This window comes from Teleopsis dalmanni, chromosome X (genome assembly GCF_002237135.1).
Source record: "Teleopsis dalmanni isolate 2A chromosome X, ASM223713v2, whole genome shotgun sequence".
NCBI classification, from domain to species: Eukaryota; Metazoa; Arthropoda; class Insecta; order Diptera; family Diopsidae; genus Teleopsis; species Teleopsis dalmanni.
Genome location: NC_051848.1, coordinates 41,020,987 through 41,042,649, shown reverse-complemented (window position 1 = coordinate 41,042,649; position 21,663 = coordinate 41,020,987). Strand labels below are relative to the sequence as shown.

At 30.3% G+C, this 21,663-nt stretch overlaps 2 protein-coding genes across 2 annotated transcripts; one reads left to right on the top strand and one right to left on the bottom strand.

Moving 5' to 3' along the window:
- Positions 1-5,361: 5,361 nt before the first annotated feature.
- On the bottom strand, positions 5,362-9,418 carry LOC119689995. Its single transcript, XM_038104962.1, has 9 exons — positions 9,372-9,418; positions 8,479-9,320; positions 6,385-6,474; positions 6,207-6,296; positions 6,037-6,117; positions 5,861-5,947; positions 5,688-5,771; positions 5,566-5,598; positions 5,362-5,512 (listed from the first exon to the last, which is right to left on the bottom strand). Exons 1-9 carry the CDS (start codon positions 9,416-9,418, stop codon positions 5,508-5,510), a joined length of 1,359 nt encoding a protein of 452 aa, XP_037960890.1. The 3' UTR covers positions 5,362-5,507.
- A 431-nt stretch (positions 9,419-9,849) lies between these two features.
- LOC119689854 (transmembrane protein 209-like) lies at positions 9,850-14,619 on the top strand. Its single transcript, XM_038104775.1, has 9 exons — positions 9,850-10,067; positions 10,122-10,426; positions 10,489-10,602; positions 10,666-10,888; positions 10,948-11,096; positions 11,164-11,285; positions 11,340-11,571; positions 14,027-14,124; positions 14,192-14,619. Exons 1-9 carry the CDS (start codon positions 9,946-9,948, stop codon positions 14,549-14,551), a joined length of 1,725 nt encoding a protein of 574 aa, XP_037960703.1. The 5' UTR covers positions 9,850-9,945; the 3' UTR covers positions 14,552-14,619.
- The last annotated feature ends 7,044 nt before the right edge of the window (positions 14,620-21,663 follow it).

Genomic DNA, 21,663 nt, shown 5'->3' with positions numbered 1-21,663 from the left:
GCGTCACCACATCTTTACAAAAAGGAAGCAGTTAGGACTAAAGCTACGCTCACTTTACTGGCTACTTAATCCCAAATCCAAATTATCGCTACAAAATAAAATACTTTTATACAAGGTCGTCTTAAAGCCAATCTGGACGTACGGTATACCCATCTGGGGTATAGCAGCGAAGTCAAACCTAGATATGATTCAGAGGTTTCAATCAAAAATACTACGTATCTGCGCCAACGCCCCATGGTTTATCCCGAATAACGTCCTACATCATGATCTTGGCATTCCTACTGTGTACGAGTCAATACAGCAGATAAGCAGCAACTATCACTCACGACTGGTAGTTCATCCTAACCCCCTTGCCGCAGGCCTAACGAGGGATGCTTTTAACATTCGTAGATTAATACGCTATGCAACTTCGGATTTGCCGAGCAGATTCTAAAAATTGTAATTCTTCATAAGGCGGTGATTACCACTGGGTAGTCCCGTACATGCCAATCATATATTGTTATTGCCATAAGTAGTATTTATTATTCATGAATAGAATAGATTGTATTTAATAAAATGAAGTTTAAAAAAAAAAAAAAAAAAAAAAAAATTATATATACATTAAAATTTAAAACAATATATTTTCTTGGAGAAAGTAAATTAAATCTTTTAATATACTTTAGCTGATATTTTGAAAAGATCTTGTCTTTGTACAATGTCCTTCTTTTTCAAATTTAGTTACAGTTACAATCTGGTTACATACAAAAATCTGACAGCTGTGATTTATAATGAATTATAAAATGTACAAAATCAATTAGTTACAGTTACAATCTGGTTACATACAAAAATCTGACAGCTGTGATTTATAATGAATTATGAAATGTACGAAATCAATTAGTTACAGTTACAATCTGGTTACATACAAAAATCTGACAGCTGTGATTTATAATGAATTATAAAATGTACGAAATCAATTTGAAGAAAATTTATTATTCATAATAGTACAATTTTGTAATAATTAAATGGCACTACAGACGTCAATTTGCCTGATGAAGCAATTTCAAAAATTTTATATATGCAGGCATATAGATTAAGTTTTCTTCAAGCATAGAAAATAAACATTATAGATATTTAAGATCTCTGTGCATCGTTGCATGTGCTAAATTATTTGATTTTACATAAACAATTTCCTTTCTTATGATTCTGCAATTGATTTCCAAGGAAATAAACCGGACCATATTTTCAACACCAATTACCTTTTGCTTATATGATTTTCCATATTCTATTATGAATGATACTACTTTTTTACTGTTCACTGGGCAATACTTTAGCGAAATTGTCAAGCTTTGTTGACAATTGTTTGATTTTGTATCTATTTTGCGTCCTAGAAATTGTTATTACATATAAATGCACAAATCTATATTACCCATTAAGTCTGTAACAGCAAAATTCGGCACAGTATTCAGTATATTTCGCTTTTCACTTTTTCTTGGTATTGTCAAAATTATGCATATCGATTTTGAGTTATATTTTACACATAAATAAATACAAAAACAAAAATCAGCTGTTCTAAATATTTGCAAGACTAATATGTACAAAATGCATTCACGATTATTTGTGTTTGCAATGATGCGCATTCAACGATGCACAGAGATCTTGAATACCCCTATTATATATAAGTACATTTGAACAGGTATCTATATAAATACAATTCAGACATAGTCATTGACCGAGTTCAAGGAACACTTGAATATATATAATGCGATTATTCATTCGATTAATTTATGTATATGTAAACATATTCATAAAGAGGCCATTGCGGTTTTATTTCCATACTTGCATAAGTACTGTTTCAGAACATATTTGTGTACTGTTTAATATTTCTTTTAGATCAAATGCCTCGTATCAGATTTTGCAATGTTGAACAATCATTATCAAATTTATTTGATATGTAAAATATATAAAATTTATATTCTGAATTTATTTTAATATAATATATGTAGCATATATATGCAATATACAACGCATGTTTAATATTTTCGCATTAATGTAATTGATTTTTTTATTTAAGTACTTATAAAACATATATTGTTACGAATTAGCATTAAATAATATTGTTTATCGTATGTGAGTACATTTTTCAGCACTAGAAATAATTTATCTGTCTAACGAGTAATCATTTAAAAGTGTTGAAAATTTTATGATTTTATAGAATGGTGTGAGAAACCAAACTTGAAATTTTGTTTAAGTATTAGTGTGCATATATGAAGGTAACATTACCCAGCGGCACCATTATGCCAGCGCTGAAAAAGTAAGCGAGGAGGTAATAGCTCTTCGTTTTTATTTTTCTTTGTTTTCGCCATTTGTGTTCGACATAGGCAATTTCGGGGTTGAAATTATAAAAGAATGAAGAAGAAAAGCAAAGGAGTTAAGAATTTCTTGTTTTGCTACATTGTATACATTTAGTCTGCTTTTGATTTTAGTGAAGTACGTGCAGTGAACAATTTTTAATTTTTAAAATCAAAGTAAAATCTAAAAATATAAATAATATATAATTTGTGAATTTATCATAAACTCACTGTAAGTACATATATGCAAAATTAAGTAAATATATTTAAAATGATAATTGAAATTTTTGTTTTGTATTATGTAGATGCTACTGCGTCAATTGACCAATGTGCTGCGAATGCAGTCATTCTAAAGCAAGGGGTAAAATGTAGTCAGCTGTTTCAATTGGAAAATTTTACAATTCAAACTGAGGAGGATTTAATTCAATTTAATGAAGAAATCACTGCAGTTGAAGTAGTTGTAAGTTAAATTATATATGTTTCTTACTTTCAATTTCAACTTATTAATATATTCACATGTAACAATTTTATTAATTCATACATTTCTTTTCATCTATTACGTTATTTATAGACTGCATCAATGAGACGCGTTATTAAAAAACAACCAATTACGCGAAAAATTTCCTGGAATTTTGGAGAATGGTACCCAAGGCAAGAAGTCCTTAAGAGCGTTAGAGAATGTGACAGCAGCACTTTTTGGTATGGTATATTGTACATAATTAACTTTAGCGTATACAATAACATACTTTTGTATTTACAGATGCTTTAAGTACAGATGGTAAGCCGAAACAAGTGATCGAGTCGAGTCTGGAAATCTCTTCAAGGTTTTCACAGAAAAATATTCATATATATAAGTATGTTATATTTTTTTATGTAAATATTAATATTTTAATTTTATAAAACATAAATATAAAATATAATTTATCCAAAAAAATTTATAGTATTTTATTTAAAAATCAATAGCATAGGTAAAATTTAAAAGGTAAGCGAACATGTCAGCGCTGATATGTTGCATTACAATTTCGAAAAAGTAAGCGAACATGTCAGCGCTGATATGTTGCATTACAAATTCGAAAAGGTAAGCGGGCATGTCAGCGCTGAAATGTTGCATTACAAATTTGAAAAGGTAATTGAACGATTCAGCGCTTGCCCGCAATGACATGCACGTGTTAAAGTAATTAGGAGTTTCCTTTGAATAATCAGCGCTAGGCATTACCATTCGATTTCCTCAGCGCTGAAAGTCCCGCTGGGTATTGTATACTTTTCCAATACACCTTTGCTTATCGACACAAGCAGACTCAGCTTTGTGGACGGATCTATAAAGGAACAGTGCAATGGCCCAGCGCAGAATTCTTTTGCGCTCATATTTAAAATATTAACATTTGCCAATAGCGTGTCAATTATATGCTGTACTGAATACGATAACTTTCCGTTATTCAAATCCATATTGTTCATCTGTTTCGACATATAATTTTTTTCAACATAATTCTCAACCATTTGGAAACGTTCTGATTTAGAAAGAAAAGATGAAAGTTTGTCCATAAGCATTATAAATCTTGGTGCAGGTATATTATATACCGGAGAAGTTCGAAGCAAATCATTGTTCTCTCTCGTTAACTTTATTGACTGAATCAAATCACGTTGAGTAATAAAAAGTGGAGAATTAAAAAATTCTGCCAAATTCAAAATGGTCACATTTTTCATCCTCTCCTTTATCGCAGCAAGACACTCGTTTAGGAATGAATTAATCATATATTTTTGACTTACATAAGCCAACTGCAGACAATCATTTAGAGAGTTTAAAATTGGTTTTTTGCGGTAATAAATGCAGTGTTTGAATTGTTTGAATGCAATTGGTTCCACATCGTCTAAGCGAATTTCGTAATTAAAATCAGACTCCAAGTATTTTATCTCCAAGTATAGACCAGCTCAAACTAGGGATCTGACAGCAGAATTCATCTGTTTTGTTTGACTTGGCTATGTTCAGACAATTTTGTTTGTCAGTTTAACTATTAGAAGTAGGACGCCCATATCTGAGAAGTGAATCTTAGGCAGAAGAGTGCCTGCCGTCCGGCCTGCAATTGTCCGAGGTATCCCTATGTCCAGGGGCCTATATAACTTACCATAGACACTGACGCATCAGCTAAGTCATTAAGGGAAGCTCGGCAATTTCGAGCTATAATTGATGTAACTGTGGTGCCTACCAGTAATTTAATGACAGCTTGGCTATTCGAGAAGATTGAGATTGTTTTGTCAGGTATTTATCACTTTAATTACTTTACTGAGATTTTAGAAACTCGCATAAAATGCTTTCACATTTATCAATAGAAGGAAATAGAGTATATAAAGTGTTTACTTGATTAGTTTGTTGTATATCGTCTAATCGATTAGTAAAAGAAAGTAGAGTAAAAGAAAATAAAGTTTTCTGTAAGTTGTCTTTAATGAATTATCACCAAAAGATATATTTTTCACAGATACTCGTATTATAGCAGAAAAATTATTTTAAAATCATTGACTTTTAGTTTACAAAACACTTCACAAAAAAATGTGTATGAGGTTTGTCAAGAGTTTTGCATTGGATTTAAACATCATATACCCTATAAAGTATATGTATTTCTTATAAGCTTGATCTGTCTGTCAATTAGTTTTAGTTAAAATCAGCTCCTCAATGATTTAGTTATTCGAATGAAATTTTGGCACAAATGTTTCGAATATAAACCATTAGTCGGATTGGCAGAAATGAACAGGTATATCCTGTTCGTTGCCATATGACATGAAAAATTAAAAATAGCATTTCCCCACTTTTAATAAATATATTTAAATAAAATTTGGTATACAAAAAACTTATATTCATATAAGATAATAAACAAAATTTTTTTTTAATCGGTGTAGATTTAGAAATAGCTGCCATATACACTGCCGATTCAAACACATATTTATGTTAGAAAACTTTCTTTATTTCTAAAATATTTAATTAAATAAAATTAATAATTTCAATTTAATAGACATATGTTATGTTATACAAATCGACGATTTTTTTTAGAAAAACTTTTTAATTTTTCAGTGTATTTGCTTCTAATGTAGAATTTAGTTAACTATTATGATAGAGAATATAAAAAATAATATCGATTGGCTCAGATTTGGATGTAGTTGTTTTAGAACTGGTTATTCAAATCGATCTTAATCTATGAAAAAAATTTTTAAACGTTGGGTCATTGAAATACTTTTAAATACTTACTGCCAGTTGCATTCGAATCCTTAGATGAACCACCTGTAAAACAAAAAAATAAATTCAATTTACTTGAGAGTACTGAATCAATGAACAGAGATATTAAATGAAATACGATTTATGACACTAACTCAGAGCAAAAGGAACAGCACTTCTTGTTGATTGGAAGATATTTGTAGTCCTATTGTCAGTTGCATTTGAACCCTTAGATGAACCTGCAAAAAAAAAAAATAAATCCAATTTACTTGAAAGTACTGAATCAACGAACAGAGATATTAAATGAAATACGATTTATGAGACTAACCGAGACCAAAAGGAACAGCACTTCTTGTTGATTGGAAGATATTTGTAGTGCTATAGTCAGTTGCATTTGAACCCTTAGATGAACCACCTGCAAAAAAAAAAAATAAATCCAATTTACTTGAAAGTACTGAATCAACGAACAGAGATATTAAATGAAATACGATTCATGACACTAACGACGAAATGGAACAGCAATACTTCTTGATTGGAAGATATTTGTAGTCCTATTGTCAGTTGCATTTGAATCCTTAGATGAACCTGCAAAAAAAAAAAATAAATTCAATTTACTTGAGAGTACTGAATCAACGAACAAAGACATTAAATGAAATACGATTCATGAGACTAACTAAGAGCAAATGGATTAGCACGTTTTTGTTGTTGGAATCCGAAGTTATCTGTAGTTCCATTGTCAGCTGCATTTGAATCCTTCGATGGACCTGCAAAAAAAAAAAATAATTCAATTTACTTGAAAGTACTGAACCAACGAACAAAGATATTAAATGAAATACTTTTTATGAGACTAACTTAGAGCAAATGGATTAGCATGCTTTTGTTGTTGGAATCCGAAGTTATCTGTAGTTCCATTGTCAGTTGCATTTGAATCCTTAGATGAACCTGCAAAAAAAAAATAATTCAATTTACTTGAAAGTACTGAACCAACGAACAAAGATATTGAATGAAATACGATATCCATATGTTCCAAATAGAATAAATATAGAAGAAGAGAAATGATATTGTAATGAGAATGCTGAAGTATTTGCATTAAGAAAAGAATAATTACTTCATTTATCAATTCCAAATTAATATTTTTCTGTCTTAAGAGTTGTAGACTAGTTCTAATTAATTTTAGTTGAAGAAGTGTCAGTGAAAAAAATAACATTATATTATTAATTTGTAAATAATAATATTTATATGTAAATATATTTATACGAATATGTACTATATGTTAAATTTTTGTTTTTATATTAAATATATTATATTATATTATATTAAATTTTTGTTATTTTATATTTATATTTTATATATATGTTTTTATATTTTATATTAATTATATTAAATTATAAATAATTCAAGTCTTTTTAAACAGAATTTTTTTTGTTATATTCGTTACCCATTTACCATAGCAGGCTAAACTTGGAGTCGGAAAGAGCAGTTTTAAGAATGAAGAAAGCAAACATAACGGACATCTAAATAAATCGCAAGAGATTCTTCTTAAACAGTGTTCTAAATTTTCAATGCCATGGGACACAACGAATTTAAAGTTTAGGTTTACCAAACTTTTTAAAACTGAACTAAGCAATAAAAGGAGCAGGGAGGATATCAAACAAACCTATCAGCTGATGAACAACATGATGCGATTGTGTTCACTGACGATTCGCTTACGGAGAAAGGTGTCGGAGCGGGCATCAATAATAATAATACAATAGTAATACTATTATGCCATAATAATAAAAACCCTTTAACAACTTAACTAAATATTGAATCTTGAGGAAAAGAATAATGGAAGACAACTCACCAACAACTGGTAAGGTGTCGCAGCGAGCATCAATAATAATAATACCATAGTAATACCATATAATAATACCCCTTCATCAACTTAACTAAATATTAAATCTTGAGGAATAAGATAATGAAGAACAACTCACCAACAACTGATAAGCGACAGTTAAAAACAGAAGTATGTGAAGGTGACTTTATCTTCCTCGATTAAGGCCTGACACGTGTTGTTAAAGCCACTGATTGTAATGAATTATGAGTTTAGTAACAAACTTGCATTGCACTCGTAATGACATCTATAAGTAATGTTTTATCTGATCTATTTGCAATGGTCTATCTGATAAATTAGTGTAGGGCGCATGAAAGTTTGCTTATATATCACTCATATAAGCCGCAAAGACATTATATACATTATATCTACTATAACAGTTTAGTGACGTACTTTTTGTGCTGCATATATATACTAATATTGAAAACGATTCCCAATATTAATTCTTATAATAAGAGACTTTACACTTGCAGAATATGTAATTGATATCATTAGTTTTTCATTTTGTTAAATTTTATACCATAAAATCTTACTTAAATGATTTCTAAATTTTTTTTTAGAATCGGTGAATAACAATTATCAAATGTTATATTATTCAAATAAACGCAATAGCATTGCTATATATAATCTCAACACGATAATGCGAACTAATAAACCCCAACATACGAGTATATGATTTTGTTGATATTTTAAAAATTCATTTAATTTTTGTAAAAGTTACTAAAAAAACCATTTATATTAACCAGTGCTAAGTTTCACGAACAAGCACAGTATAGTGAGAACTAACAATTGTAACGAATTGTAGCGAACATTAACGAACTTAATATGAATGTATATATGATATATGAATGTCTATAGGTATATGAATGTTTATAATAAATATATATTACACATTTATACATGACACTTATGTAAAGCAACTTATCTAATATTTTTAACACAAGCAAGAAAATGAACAATGAAGTGGATTAAAAGTTCAGTTTGAAAAACCTTTGCTAATAAAAATAAAAAAATTCAAAAGGATGCTTCAAATTTTTATTAATTTTTTTAATACAGAAATTAATTGGACTCACCACACAACATTGATTTTATCATTTCTGTCCTTATTGTATACTTTTCCAATACACCTTTGCTTATCGACACAAGCAGACTCAGCTTTGTGGACGGATCTATAAAGGAACAGTGCAATGGCCCAGCGCAGAATTCTTTTGCGCTCATATTTAAAATATTTATTTTTGACAACAGCGTAGTAATTATATGCTGTACTGAATACGATAACTTTCCATTATTTAAATTCATATTATTCACATGTTGCGACATATAATTTTTTTCAATGTAATTTTCAACCATTTGGAAAAGTTCTGATTTAGAAAGTAGAGATGAAAGTTTGTCCATAAGCATTATAAATCTTGGTGCAGGTATATTATATATCTGAGAAGTTCGAAGCAAATCATTGTTCTCCCTCATTAAATTTATTGACTGAATCAAAGCGCGGTGAGTAATAAAAAGTGGAGAATTAAAAAATTCTGCCAAATTCAAAACGGTTATATATTTCATCCTCTCCTTTATTGTAACAAGACACTCGTTTAGGAGTGAATTAATCTCATATTTCTGGCTTAAATAAATCAACTGCAGACAATCATTTAGAGAGTTTAAAATTGGCTTATTGCCGTAATAAATAAAATTTTTAAATTGTTCGAATGCAATTGGTTCTACATCATCTAAGCGAATTTCGCAATTAGACTCAGATTCCAAGTATTTTCCATCAAACATTGTAGCAAAAACTAAAGATACATCCATCAACACTCGTTTATGGCATGGTATGTGCTGTATTTCTTTTTCTGATATTCCAACTACAAATATACAATCCGGTGGGTTGAGTGGATTAAATAAAAATTCCAGTTTATCGAAATCGCTGTAATACATTAAGTTCAGAATATTTGTAGTAGATATTTAATAAATTTACCTTAGATTATTCCACTTTTCTAAATTGCGTTCAGAAAGAGTCTCCATTATTTTAGTTCCTTTTCTTGCAGATAAACATTAACTTACTGCTGACTCAAATGTTTCGTAGTTTCCCGCACTAAACCAAATACGCAAATTATATTATGTTCAGTGTTGTGAAGTTATTATTTTGTTTTTAATTTATACTATAATGTGGAGTATTTTAATTTAATTTGATATTTTAGATGCGTAAATACTATTTTTAATATAAGTATTTGAAAGTCTATTAATAAATAAATGTTTATGAGATAATATATGTATTTTATTAATAAATTCAAACCAAACGCTATAAGCGTAGATTTCACTGTTCGACAGAGTATGTTCAATTAGTGTTCTGAAATGTCATGAAAAACTTGGTAACACTAAATTTTTCGAAAATGTGCGTGCTACTGACATTGTTTTCAATTGCATTAAATAGAAGTTCAAAATAAAATATTGTATTGTCATGAAGTTTTAAATTAGTTAAAAATTAAATCACATATATATGCATAGCGCAAATTAAATTCTATATAACACTTTTGTATCGTTAGTGCAACATGTTTAAGACCACAGATAAATTATTTCCTGTATTAAAACCGCATACGCCGGTCTTACGTTCGGGTGGAAGTCTTACAGGATCTCACAAATATACAAAAAATAATGTTACAAAAGAATTGAGGTTAATAATAATTAATTTTTTTTTCATTCATTTTTATTAAAATAAATTTTTCAGTTCCCCAGTAAAAAAAAGTGGTATGTTACAAGATGGATTGGATTTACGAATGCGCGCTAAATCTGCCAATTATTGCCTTAAATGGAGCGTCATCTATGTAATATTATTTGCACTTTTGTTTTATGATTTATCATTTAAATGTCCGCGTGCTTGTTCTAAATGGTATTGGGTTGAGTATGCCTTAACAACATATGTAGCCATAAGCGGTATCATTTGCGTGGGAAAATATTTATATTATATATTATCGACTGTGCCTCTTCGTGGGACAATGGAACAACAACGTTTGTTACAATTTAATGAAAATGGTATGTTTAGGCTACATTAATTCAAATAATTTGATTTCCTAAAATTAATATTTTTCATTTAGATAAATCATTTGTTGTTGGGGAATTAGATGAAATAAATGATAATTTGAAATATAATGGCAATGAAATAACAATTGACAGCAGTTTCCTTAGCTGGCATTCATCCTTTAATGATTGTATTATAAAACTAAATATATTTATGTTGTGATAAAATGATAACATTGTTAATTTTATTATAGCACGCAATTTAGCGACGTCTAATTTGCATAGCAGAAGGCAAGGTTCTCCAATACATCAAAATCTCAGTTCGCAGCAAATGCAATATCAATCGTTTATCAATTCTTCTAATCCTAATACTCTAGAGAATAGCAACTATAGCAATAACAGCGCTTATGCATCACCTTATCGTTATACGCGCGAAGATTTAATTGAAAATGAAGAAAGTCTAGAGAAATACTTAAAGTAAAATATTTACTGGTTTTTATTTTATTTATTCAAGGTAATAAGTTTTTGTGTTGCAGAGAAACTTCAGAACTAGAGACTTTGAATGAAACGCCGGACCAATCTGGACTTTATCACAATAGTAACGTAAAAAACGCATTCTGGAATTATTGTCATAGCGCTGCACATACACTTAAAACTTCAATATATCAATTAGCGCCACTACCAAGTAAAATTTATTAATAACTTCCTCTATCGTAGTTTAGTAAAATATTTTTATTTTCAAATGCTTTTAGCCACAACACAAAAATCGTCAACAAATGAAGAAGGCGGCTATCATATCACTGACAGCAATTCTGAAGTTATTAAGAAAATATCATCAGCTAAATTATCTCAATATGTCGCTTGTTTACGCAGGGTATGGTGTTTTTCTTTTATTTCTAATTTATTTTTATTAATTTATATATTTTAGTGGATGTCTACAACTATTTTGGAACGTTTAGTCAGAGAAATTGATAATATTAATGCAACGTTAAAGAATCGTGGCATTATAGAGATACAAATTGGTAACATAGGGTTGGAACGTTTAAAGAAAACTGCAGAAAATCAACAATTTTGTAATCAAAATATTCCAATTCTCCCATTGATTGTACCATTTTTGGAAGTTAGTAGTAATCAGGAGTATTTAGTACAACGCATAAAAGGTATAAAATTTTTAATTATGAATATATTTTATTTCTTTGTATTATATTATGGGATTTATAACAGGACGATAAAAATTTAATAACTAATTAGTTATACATAGTTGTTCTGTTATACAACATTCACTAGTTACATGTTCTGATGTATATAAATTAACTAGTACAACAAACATACATGTAATATCTTAAATTAATTAAATTCAATACTTATATTCAAAATTATACTAATTTAAAATTGTTATAAAAACTAAGCAGTTAAATGTGTACTAAAAATAGATGATAGCTAAACTAGCGTAAATAACGCGACAGTAGTTTCGTCAGTCATAAGTTGATGAATGATATACATATATTACACACATTTTTTGGCAACTCATTGTTAGTTGCTTAAATAATTCATTTAAAAAAAAAAAATATTGAGTTTAATTCCGATTTATGGATACGTCCATTTATTAGTAAGTATGTACTCAGTTATATTGTTTTTCCTTTACGCAGTATGCTGATACAGCTTACTTTTCGATGTTTAGAATTGTGGAGTTTTTACATTGAATTTTTATTGAGTACATATATATTAAATTTCTATGTAATTTGCACAAGTAACTGGTAACAACTAGTAGATGTGCTATCTGCTTTTAATGTAAAAATGTCCAACATACAAGCCCGATATTTTAAAAAGTAAATTAAATTGTCATATAGAGTAAATAAAAAAATGGCACGAAATACTTAACTCTACTATATCCATTGGCACGCCCGAAAAATCAGAATTGTGACAACAATATTCTGTTTCACATATAGTGTCCCTTAACACAAACAACTTGTAACAATAAGTAGAGGTACCAACTTTATATTCTTATATCTCAAAAATGGCTAAATTACCATATAGTATAGCAAAAAAAGTTGTTTAGAATAACTTACTATATTAAAATTTGTTGTCTAATGGTCGTTCGCTGATTATAATGATATTTATGAATGCTTTAAATTTAATTATATGTCTCAGAACACTAGAAACTCAATCTTTTGGTTAATTTACCTATTTTTAAATTTAGTTATGCTTCATCTCTATCGTTTCCTCAAAAGTTGATTTAATAATGATTTTAACTCTTTTTTTTCGCCGAGAATTAATAAAAGTTTTAATAATTTTTTTTTTTTCTGGTATATAATGCATAGATTCTACGTACTTAGAATGAAAGCATTCAGTTTCTTTTATTTAACAAAACCATCATTTTCATTTTTTGTCACATATTATTAATTCAGTCCTTAACAAACATACTGCATGATATATATTCGTAAGTTCCGTAGTATATTAAGATACAAAACCCTAGAGAAGCAACATTGCGACCTCAATATGTTCTTAAAACCGTACCTAACGATTCAGAAAATATACTGCGTATTTAATAAAGACTAAGATGTCTTGTTGAAGGCTTTGGATTATGGATGTGTTCAGGAATTTTTGACAAAGAATTTTCAGCTTAGTTATTTCCAAAGAAAGAAAGAAAAGTCGCTTTCCTCTTTCTGAGGATAACTGACCGTCAATCTACTTCATACAGAACCTGCATTCCGTCACTTTAGATATGTAATACTAGGGAGCGAGTACGAACCTCAGTGTCGTCCTCCGGATAAAATATGTGCGTGCTGTTTTTAAACAAAAGGGCGACTTTATTCATATGTTTGACGGTTTTCAGAACTATCGTATTAATTACTACGATTTTCGACTGTTATTCAATCATCAGTTAGAGTCGCGATTGACAGTCAAATAATACCAGAATATGGCTTTGTTTTGTGAGTTTAACTAAATATAATTTTTGATTCTCTGTTGCTAATGGTTAACGTGTTAAAAAACTGCTTCAAATATTTAATGAAATTTCCAGGACACTATTGTTTTAAATAATGCTTAACTATATGTTAAGATAAATCCTTGATGAGCACTAGAATGCAAATTCACTATATCTTTATCTATATATATTGTTATTGTTGTTATATTTATAAACCTAGTGGACCTATTTAATCAAAAATATGAAATTAAAAACATGTAACAATACGAATACAAGGGTTAGAAGATAAAGTGAGCGATAGAAGGGCTCTGTTGGAGTGTGTGGGCAATAATGACGTTTTTGGATTTGAAATATTTTTAATAAATCGAAACAATAGAGTCAAAATCGTTTGAGTATTATGTCTGGAGCACATATGGGCGATGTCATGTGGAGTAGAGCTCTCCGGTAGAGCAGTTGAGGCAAACATTTCAAATTGAGTATTGAATCAATTGGGATAAGACAGTTCTAGCTGCATAAGAAGCTAGCTGTTCTTGCTAAAGATTTCAGGTGGAGGTCTATTAAGGGCTTTGTTGCTGTATAGATGTAGTTAACTATAAATTCATCTTGTATTCCATTCATAACTCTTTATCTACAGGGTCCTTCGGTTTATTATAACAATAATCACTAAAATCTAATTTATATCATTTAAGAGCTTGCAAAAGGATCTTGTATTGCTGATTATCAATGGAATTCTGGTTCATCATATCTTGGCAATAAGTGGGATGAACACTTACCAACTGATTCTGCGGTAATATAATATAAATTTTTGCATGTGATAAAACTTTAAATAATAATTGTTCGATATTTTTTTGTAGATACTCTTCCATTTATTTTGTGTATATTTGGATAGTCAGCTTAGACCTTTGCCACAAGGCGGTGGTCGGCCTTTCTATAGTCGCTATATATTAAAAGGCGATGAAAAGCGCTCCGCAAAGGATACCATTGCTGCTGTTCAAAATAAGGCCAATTGTGCCATACTCTGCACAAATCTCATAAAACCAAAATTCAATTTCATTAGTGAAGGAGAAATACACAGTTGCGCCTATGATCGCAACAATCTTTTCTACGTGATCATACAATTTTTGATCTATATGCGTGCTCATCATGACAGCTGCTTGGAGGGCGTTAATCTTGGCCAAAGCGGCATTAACATAATGTGTGTTATCGAAGGCTGATTTGATTTTAATTTGGGAAACAAACAAAACTAACTCATTTTGCTTATTAAGATTAATTTATTTCGATTCATTAACTATTTTTAAGTAATAATTTGAAGTTCCCATATATTTTCTCAAAATTTCATTATATAGTTTTTGTGTTAATATCCGACAAATAGAAATTTATTTTTATAACAATTGAAGGATTGACTTTTTTAAAATTTGTACGCTTGTGTATCATTCAAAGTGATGCAGAAAAATCATTATTTTTTAATTGGCTCGTCCTGCGATATCCTGTGAGCTCTTAGTTTAAAGTGAGCATAAATTGAAAAGATATAAAATTGTCTTCTACTGCGATAATTTTGCTCATAGTTTTCGCGTAAACTTTTAATTAAACAGATTTACTGATTTATACCACAAATCCATGGCACATTCTCTGGTCATTAATTGTTTTTGTTGTAAATTTATCGTGTCAGAGCGAGTGATTTGTGGTTGAAATACTTTGCGGATGTTTCTGATGCTGGGCTGCTGCTGTTTTTGCTTGTTGCTATTCCACGCGAATAGCAATTGTTCTGCTTGTGCATTATTGAAGTTATGTGCTGCCACGCCTACCATAAAATTACCACAAACATTCGCAATGTTTAACGGAAGTGGTAAAGTGTTAAAATGTCTTTAAAAGTTTATTTATTTTCACTGTGTGTGAGTTGGCGAGTAGACATCTATAGTTCGAATGTTTCTTTAGATACAGAATTTGTTTTTCAATTGTTGCATTGTTAAACGGAAATTTTGTAGATGTAGATGTTGAAATATTTCTGTAAAATAAATTAGTATACATATAGAAATATCATAATTATAGCAAGTGATAAACTGAAATAAAAAAAATCGTTATATATTTTGTGTATCAGTCGAGATGTTGGGTGAAAGTAAACTGTCTTACAAATTACTTTTACTTATTATTACCTAAATATCTAAAAATTAACATATTTGAAAATTTTACATAAAATATCAGTTTTTGAGTTCATTGAATAATATCTTTTAATTTGATATTAAAACAGTTCTATCAGTGCTTTAAAAGTAAGGATGCGTCGAAGTCAATTTTTAAAACAATTTGTTTTTAATTATTTAATACTAATATTAAATTTATTTTTTTAGTCTTTTAATTTATTTTATCCTAATAAAACTTCCCTATTATCTCAGGAATACGTTGTGTTAAGGACTAGTGTTTCCTACTAATTATATGCTGTATATCTATGGTAAACTCTTCATAGAGCCTCTCTTAGATGAAAGTTTATATTTATGTCGTTCTAAAATAGAACATTCAGTCAATTTATATGCAGATAATTGAGATTATATAGTCATACACGTATAAAGAAAAGTATAAATGGAGTCTAAGTTTAGTATAAATAAATCTAGTGATAAATTAAAATGTGTAGACTACATAAAAAGTGTGTGTATGGAGATATACAAAGTATATATAGAATAGAATATACAATACTTAACATATATAGGATATATATTATGTTGAGGCTAGTTGAGTCAGTGCACCTGAGCACTTTTACTGCGAGGTTTCTTCAAAACCCCTCTCTACACCTTGACTAGATTATTGTTTATCACTTCATCAGACTAAGCAATAATTGACCTCAGATCTGCATACCTCCCCGAGGAGCCCGTAACCATTCTATGGTTTGATAATGTGGTGTTGGTTATCAGATCTGTCAGATTTCGCAAATAATTTCAGGGCTCTATCCTTTATGTACTTTTTGATGGGATCAATCTTGATGTCCCTGAGGATGTCTTTCGTCCTAATGTACCATGGAACTTTGAAAAGTCTTCTCAGAGCCTGGCTTTTTGCAATTTCTAGCTGGTGAATAGTAGAGTTTGAAGCTTTGCTAAATGCTGCACAATCATATAGAAGTGACGTACGAATTATTTGGTTATATAGAATACATAAAATAGAACAGAATAGAATAGAAAATGCGGAATATATAGAAAATATAGAATATGTACAATTTATTGAATGCATAGAATATATTGCACGTATAGAATGCATAAAATATGTAAGTAGAACAACTGAAAAACATATAATACAGTATAGTTATTTACTTACTCAAATGGACATAACAATCCGTTATTGGGTTTCGGCCTGACACAACACTTCTCTTTATGCTTGTTTTCTGCTTCCTTAACTTGATCATTCTACCGAATACATGGTCTACATGTACGGCCATTTCCTTCAATTGCTGCTTTAAATACTTTTTTCGCCAGAGCATCGGCATCAATTCTCACTACATGGAAGAAGCCAGCGAAGCCGCTGAATGATAAATCCTTATATCAATGCCGTAACAATGTGCGTATAACTCGTTATTCATACGGGTGCGGTAGCCGTTGTCAACTCGTAGAAGGCCGACTACATATCAATACCTATCGACAATGGCAATACTTTGTCTGATCTGCAGGCTAACATCGTTGTTATTCGTTACAGCAGTGCCAAGAAAGTGTAATCGCCAGCTACCAGCTTGGCTTTCGAGCAACGCACATTTCTACCAGTAGCCTACATATGTTTTGTTTTGCCTTCATTCATCGCGAAACTCATTTTCACACATGCTTTTTCTATAACAACAGAGACAGCGGTAACATAACGCTTACTACGCGCAATGAGGTTTATGTGTTCGAGCTGGCCACATATGTGGCATTATTATTTCCACGATGAAAATTGAAGATGAGAAGGGATCACCTTATAGAAAGCCTCATATGGTATCAAAAAGTTCGGAAAGACTTGATCCTACCTTGACGGAGCTACGGTTACTATTTAATATCATTCAGCAGAGTCGTATTAAATTTGCTACTAAGTTTGGATATTCCGGTGTAAATGTGATCCCTTATAGGGCTATTTAAAGCTGCTTAAAAGTCGACAAAAAGTTGGTGAGTCTCGATATTATGGATGTGGGCTTTTTTCACAATTTTTCGTGGCGTTAATATCTTGTCAATGATGAAGCGAATAGGTTAAAAGCCGCGGTGATAACGCTCAAGCAGTAAGTTGACATGGCTCCAACCTTTCAGATACTTCAGTTGATCTTGCATGTAACAAGCTGATCCCGCGATAATTGGCGCAAGTTGTTCTGCAGATATTCTGATGCTCACCGCCGGTATTGAATAATGCTGTAGGTTGGTCATCTACCTTTGTCGCCCATGCATATAGCGGAATTTCAACACTATAACTTTCAACACTATAACTTTTGATTGGGAGCTGAGAGAATTAATTATTATCGCCCGATAATAGTTAAGAGAAATGTTCTTCCATACACCCGACGGTGTATCTGATTAATTTTCTTTGGTTGTTAAATATGCCGAAAGTCTTATACACCTCTTTGACATTTGATGTCATTTGTTACAACCTTATCTGCTTCGTTTTTACAGTCACACATTAAAATCCATTTAAACGTATTTTTCATAGAAGTTTCTCAAGCCTTATAAACCAAACAAGAGTCTTTAAACCTACTTTTGTTAAAATCCATTTCTTTGCTTTATGTATAAACTTTTTCTTTCGTCTAACGTCCATAATATTACTTTGTGGAGTTCCTCATATCCCTCAAATTTCTGTCTAATATTGATTTTTGTGCTTAATTTTTTATATTTGTTGTAATTTTCTATTCCTTATTAAACTAAGTTGTGCGGCTTTTTTTCAATCTTGGGACGGTATGTAAGACAACTTTTATTGCTTAGTGTACTTCCTGTCAAAGTTAATTTTTATAAGACTTGACCTTCACAGCTGTTCTTTATAGAAATTTTTTGAAGTTTCAGTATTATTGAGAACACAAAGGTTCAGTTTTGGTTGATAAGCATTATTTGTTCAGGATCGAGCTTTTAGAAATCTGGAAATGTATGTTCTCCCAGAGAGTTTTTCATTTTACTTAAATTTAATAGAATCATAATTTTTTAATTGCCCGTTTAGCGACATCCATGTCGTTCTACATATGTTAATTTTTTTCTTTCAGATGTTGTAGTCCCAATACTGTTGTTGTTTTTGTTATAGGCTTTCTGTGACACCTTACAAATCCATTACACATGAATATTTTCAAAACTACTACTTAGCATTGTCTTTGCTTTGATAGTTGTCGTTCTCAAGATTTCACAAATAGGGGACTTAAGGAGTAATTGATAAATCGCCTTGAATTAAATAAATATTTTCGTGTGCTCCGCGGGTATGTTGAGCAAATGTGTTCCCAATTCGCAATTTTACAGCTTTTTCTTTATCCTCATCGTCATGTCAACCATTTCCGTAAGTGATAAAATTAATGGTTTCCGTCAAAGGGTGTAGCGAAAATATCAAGGGTGTTGTTGCTCTCTCGCCTGTTTGCAAACAACACTTCCATTTCTTTTGACGGGGTTATTTCTTCTTTTCCTTCTGTTTGTTTTTTATCGTCTTACTTTTTTTTTTATAGGATGGTTCTTTATTTTTAATTTTTTATTTTATAAATGCCATCGAGAGTGAATAATGTGCTCGATGTCAAGTTGCTTTCTTCGTTGCCTCCGCAGTGCGAATCGTCCTTTCTTTCGCTTCTTTTCATTTTTAACCAAATTTGTTTGCTGCTGCTTCGAAGTTTTAAATTGGCTTAAACATAATTTGTCAAGACGAAATGGCACAGGATGAAGACTTTTATGTTTATGTTGCCAATGATGATTTTGATTTGGTTGGGAAATTCCAAAGTTCTTCTATCCTTTGTCATCATCGTAATGTATATATATGTGATGTGCAGGCGATAATTGGCAGACGCATGTGTGCGGCGTTGTAAATAATTAGTACTACTCTTGGAAGACGCAGTGTATGAATTGGGTTAATTTTTAAAGAAGGGATGGATATCGTCTTAATTTTTGTTTTGTTTGTGCAGTTCTTGTTTGTTTAAAATAAAAGTGGTAATTAATAACATTCTTAAACATAAGTTTTCTTTATAATGAATAATATCTATAGTCAGTACAATGTATATTAAGACAATCTATATAATATCTATATAATTCTGTTTTTATTTAAAAGTCACTGATATCTACTACTTATAAATTTATATAATATATATATATATATATGTTTATAACGATTAAATATTAAGATTGATCCCATCCCATCGAAATCTGACAGACTTACCAACACCGCGTTATCAAATCTCAGAATGGTTACAGGTTCCTCGGGGAGGTATGCAGATCTGAGGTCAATTATTGCTTAGTTTAATGAAGTGATAAATAATAATCTAGTCAAGGTGTAGAGAGGGGTTTTGAAGAAATCTCGAGTTAAAAAAGAGTATAAGTGCTTAAGTACACTAGCTCAAAACAGCTTCAACATAATTATTGAATTTAATTTTTACAGTCAATTCTGATAACAGAAAGTTATAAAAAAACTTGAAATATGAAAAACGAAAATTTCATACAGCTTTAGCATATTTGATTTTTGATAGGTTCTAAACCTGTCACGTGTAGTTCAACAGTTATATACGGACTTATAAAACTAACACGTATTTTTAAAGATCACTGATGGTGAGTATTTGACAATACTCGAAACAGTCGTATGGTAGGCAAAAAAATTCAATTATTTAAAATACAATTGTTGTGATTCACTACTAGTTACAAATCCAGTATTAATTAAGGTGGAAATAACATTTGAGTTGAAAAAAAATGAAAGCCAAATTTTGTTCGACTGTCCAAAAGTCGGTAGTAGTAACATAGCATTGGTAATATGTAGTATATGGCTGTTACTACCGAGTGACTTCAAAGTATTTGTCATATGCTCTCTTTCTTCCAACATATATTTTCTAGTAAGTGGTTCAAATTAAAGAGCTTTCTAGCCGGAGCGTTTCAATCCATATGCACGAAATAAGCAAACCAATGAAATCACCGATTATTTATTTTTACCATAATATGTACTTGTATTAAGCATTAGCTGGCGGCACTCATTGAATAAAATTAATTTATTAATAATATTTTTTTTATTAAACAAATTGCTCAATAGTCTTTTTCATGTCGTTCACACAATTGAGTACATACATTGAACTTAGTCTTTACTCAGATCTTAACAAGTTATCGTCGAGCTTTCACCTTTCATAGTATTTTTCACGCTGAAGACATGAGCTTCGTGCGCATCCACTTCTATCATATATATTAAGCGTGGTTAGGGTTTTGTTCACTAATCATCGCTTATTGGTAAAAGTACAAAGATATTATGACTAATCATCTTTTCTCTAATCTTAGTTATAGAAGTTAAGTAAATGAAGGATATCTAATTTATTGTCTATTTGATATGCCTATCAAAATAAAATCCAATTATATCTCAATCACCTACTCAGCATAGAGTAACATCTACTGGCAATAATAATTCTTGTTGCATCTGCAGATTGGTCGATACTCTTTTTATTGATGTTAGTGTTGAGACAAATAATATTTTTCACGGTATTTAAAGTATATTCGTTAAAAATGCACTAACAATCTGGATGTAATCTGGATGCATTTCTACCAGTTGCCAACAGATACTTCTTTTTGATTTAATTCATCGCCAATTCTTTTTCCAAGTTTTATTTTCGAAAGCAGCAATGACTATAGTTGCTTGGCACATGCTACGTCCTATGATTTCGATATCGTTAGATTATAGAAATAGCAGGACACATATGTAGAATAGTGTGGTATTATTGACGATTTGATTTCATTATAATCAGTTTTAAGATGAGTTCAAAGATATCTCGGACTAAGTAGTTAATTTCAACTTTCAGAGAACTAAAATCTTGCATGGTATAAAAAGATATGGAGAGCATTAATTGAATTTATATGGAAATGGTTCAGACGGTTTGGTTTCTTAAGAGTGCATCAAATGTTGCTTTGAAAAACTTCTAATTTTTTAAAAAAATTGTTTAATATATTGACGAAAAGTTTTTTCGATTTTAAAATTTTTTTTTTGTGGATTATTTTGTTAACGGTTTCATAAGCTAGAAAAAAGTTGGTGATGGGTATCAATGTTATGTTTTTGGGCTTTTTTTAGGATTCACAGTAGTAAATATTTGTTCAATGGTAGAACGACCAGATCTTAAGCCACATTAACAAAATTTAACCAACGGGTTGACGTCTGGTTTCAACCTCTTACAATGTATGGGACC

What these genes read in the sequence shown, in the direction of transcription:
- LOC119689995 (XM_038104962.1), bottom strand. Translation starts at nt 9,418, where the DNA reads ATGGAGACTCTTTCTGAACGCAATTTAGAAAAGTGGAATAATCTAAG. An exon ending in GATAAAATCAATGTTGTGTG is followed by an intron (nt 6,475 to 8,478) that starts GTGAGTCCAATT and finishes TTTTTTTTGCAG; the next exon opens with GTTCATCTAAGGATTCAAAT. An exon ending in TGCTAATCCATTTGCTCTTA is followed by an intron (nt 6,118 to 6,206) that starts GTTAGTCTCATG and finishes TTTTTTTTGCAG; the next exon opens with GTTCATCTAAGGATTCAAAT.
- LOC119689854 (XM_038104775.1), top strand. Translation starts at nt 9,946, where the DNA reads ATGTTTAAGACCACAGATAAATTATTTCCTGTATTAAAACCGCATACG. An exon ending in ATGTCGCTTGTTTACGCAGG is followed by an intron (nt 11,286 to 11,339) that starts GTATGGTGTTTT and finishes TATATATTTTAG; the next exon opens with TGGATGTCTACAACTATTTT. An exon ending in ACTTACCAACTGATTCTGCG is followed by an intron (nt 14,125 to 14,191) that starts GTAATATAATAT and finishes ATTTTTTTGTAG; the next exon opens with ATACTCTTCCATTTATTTTG.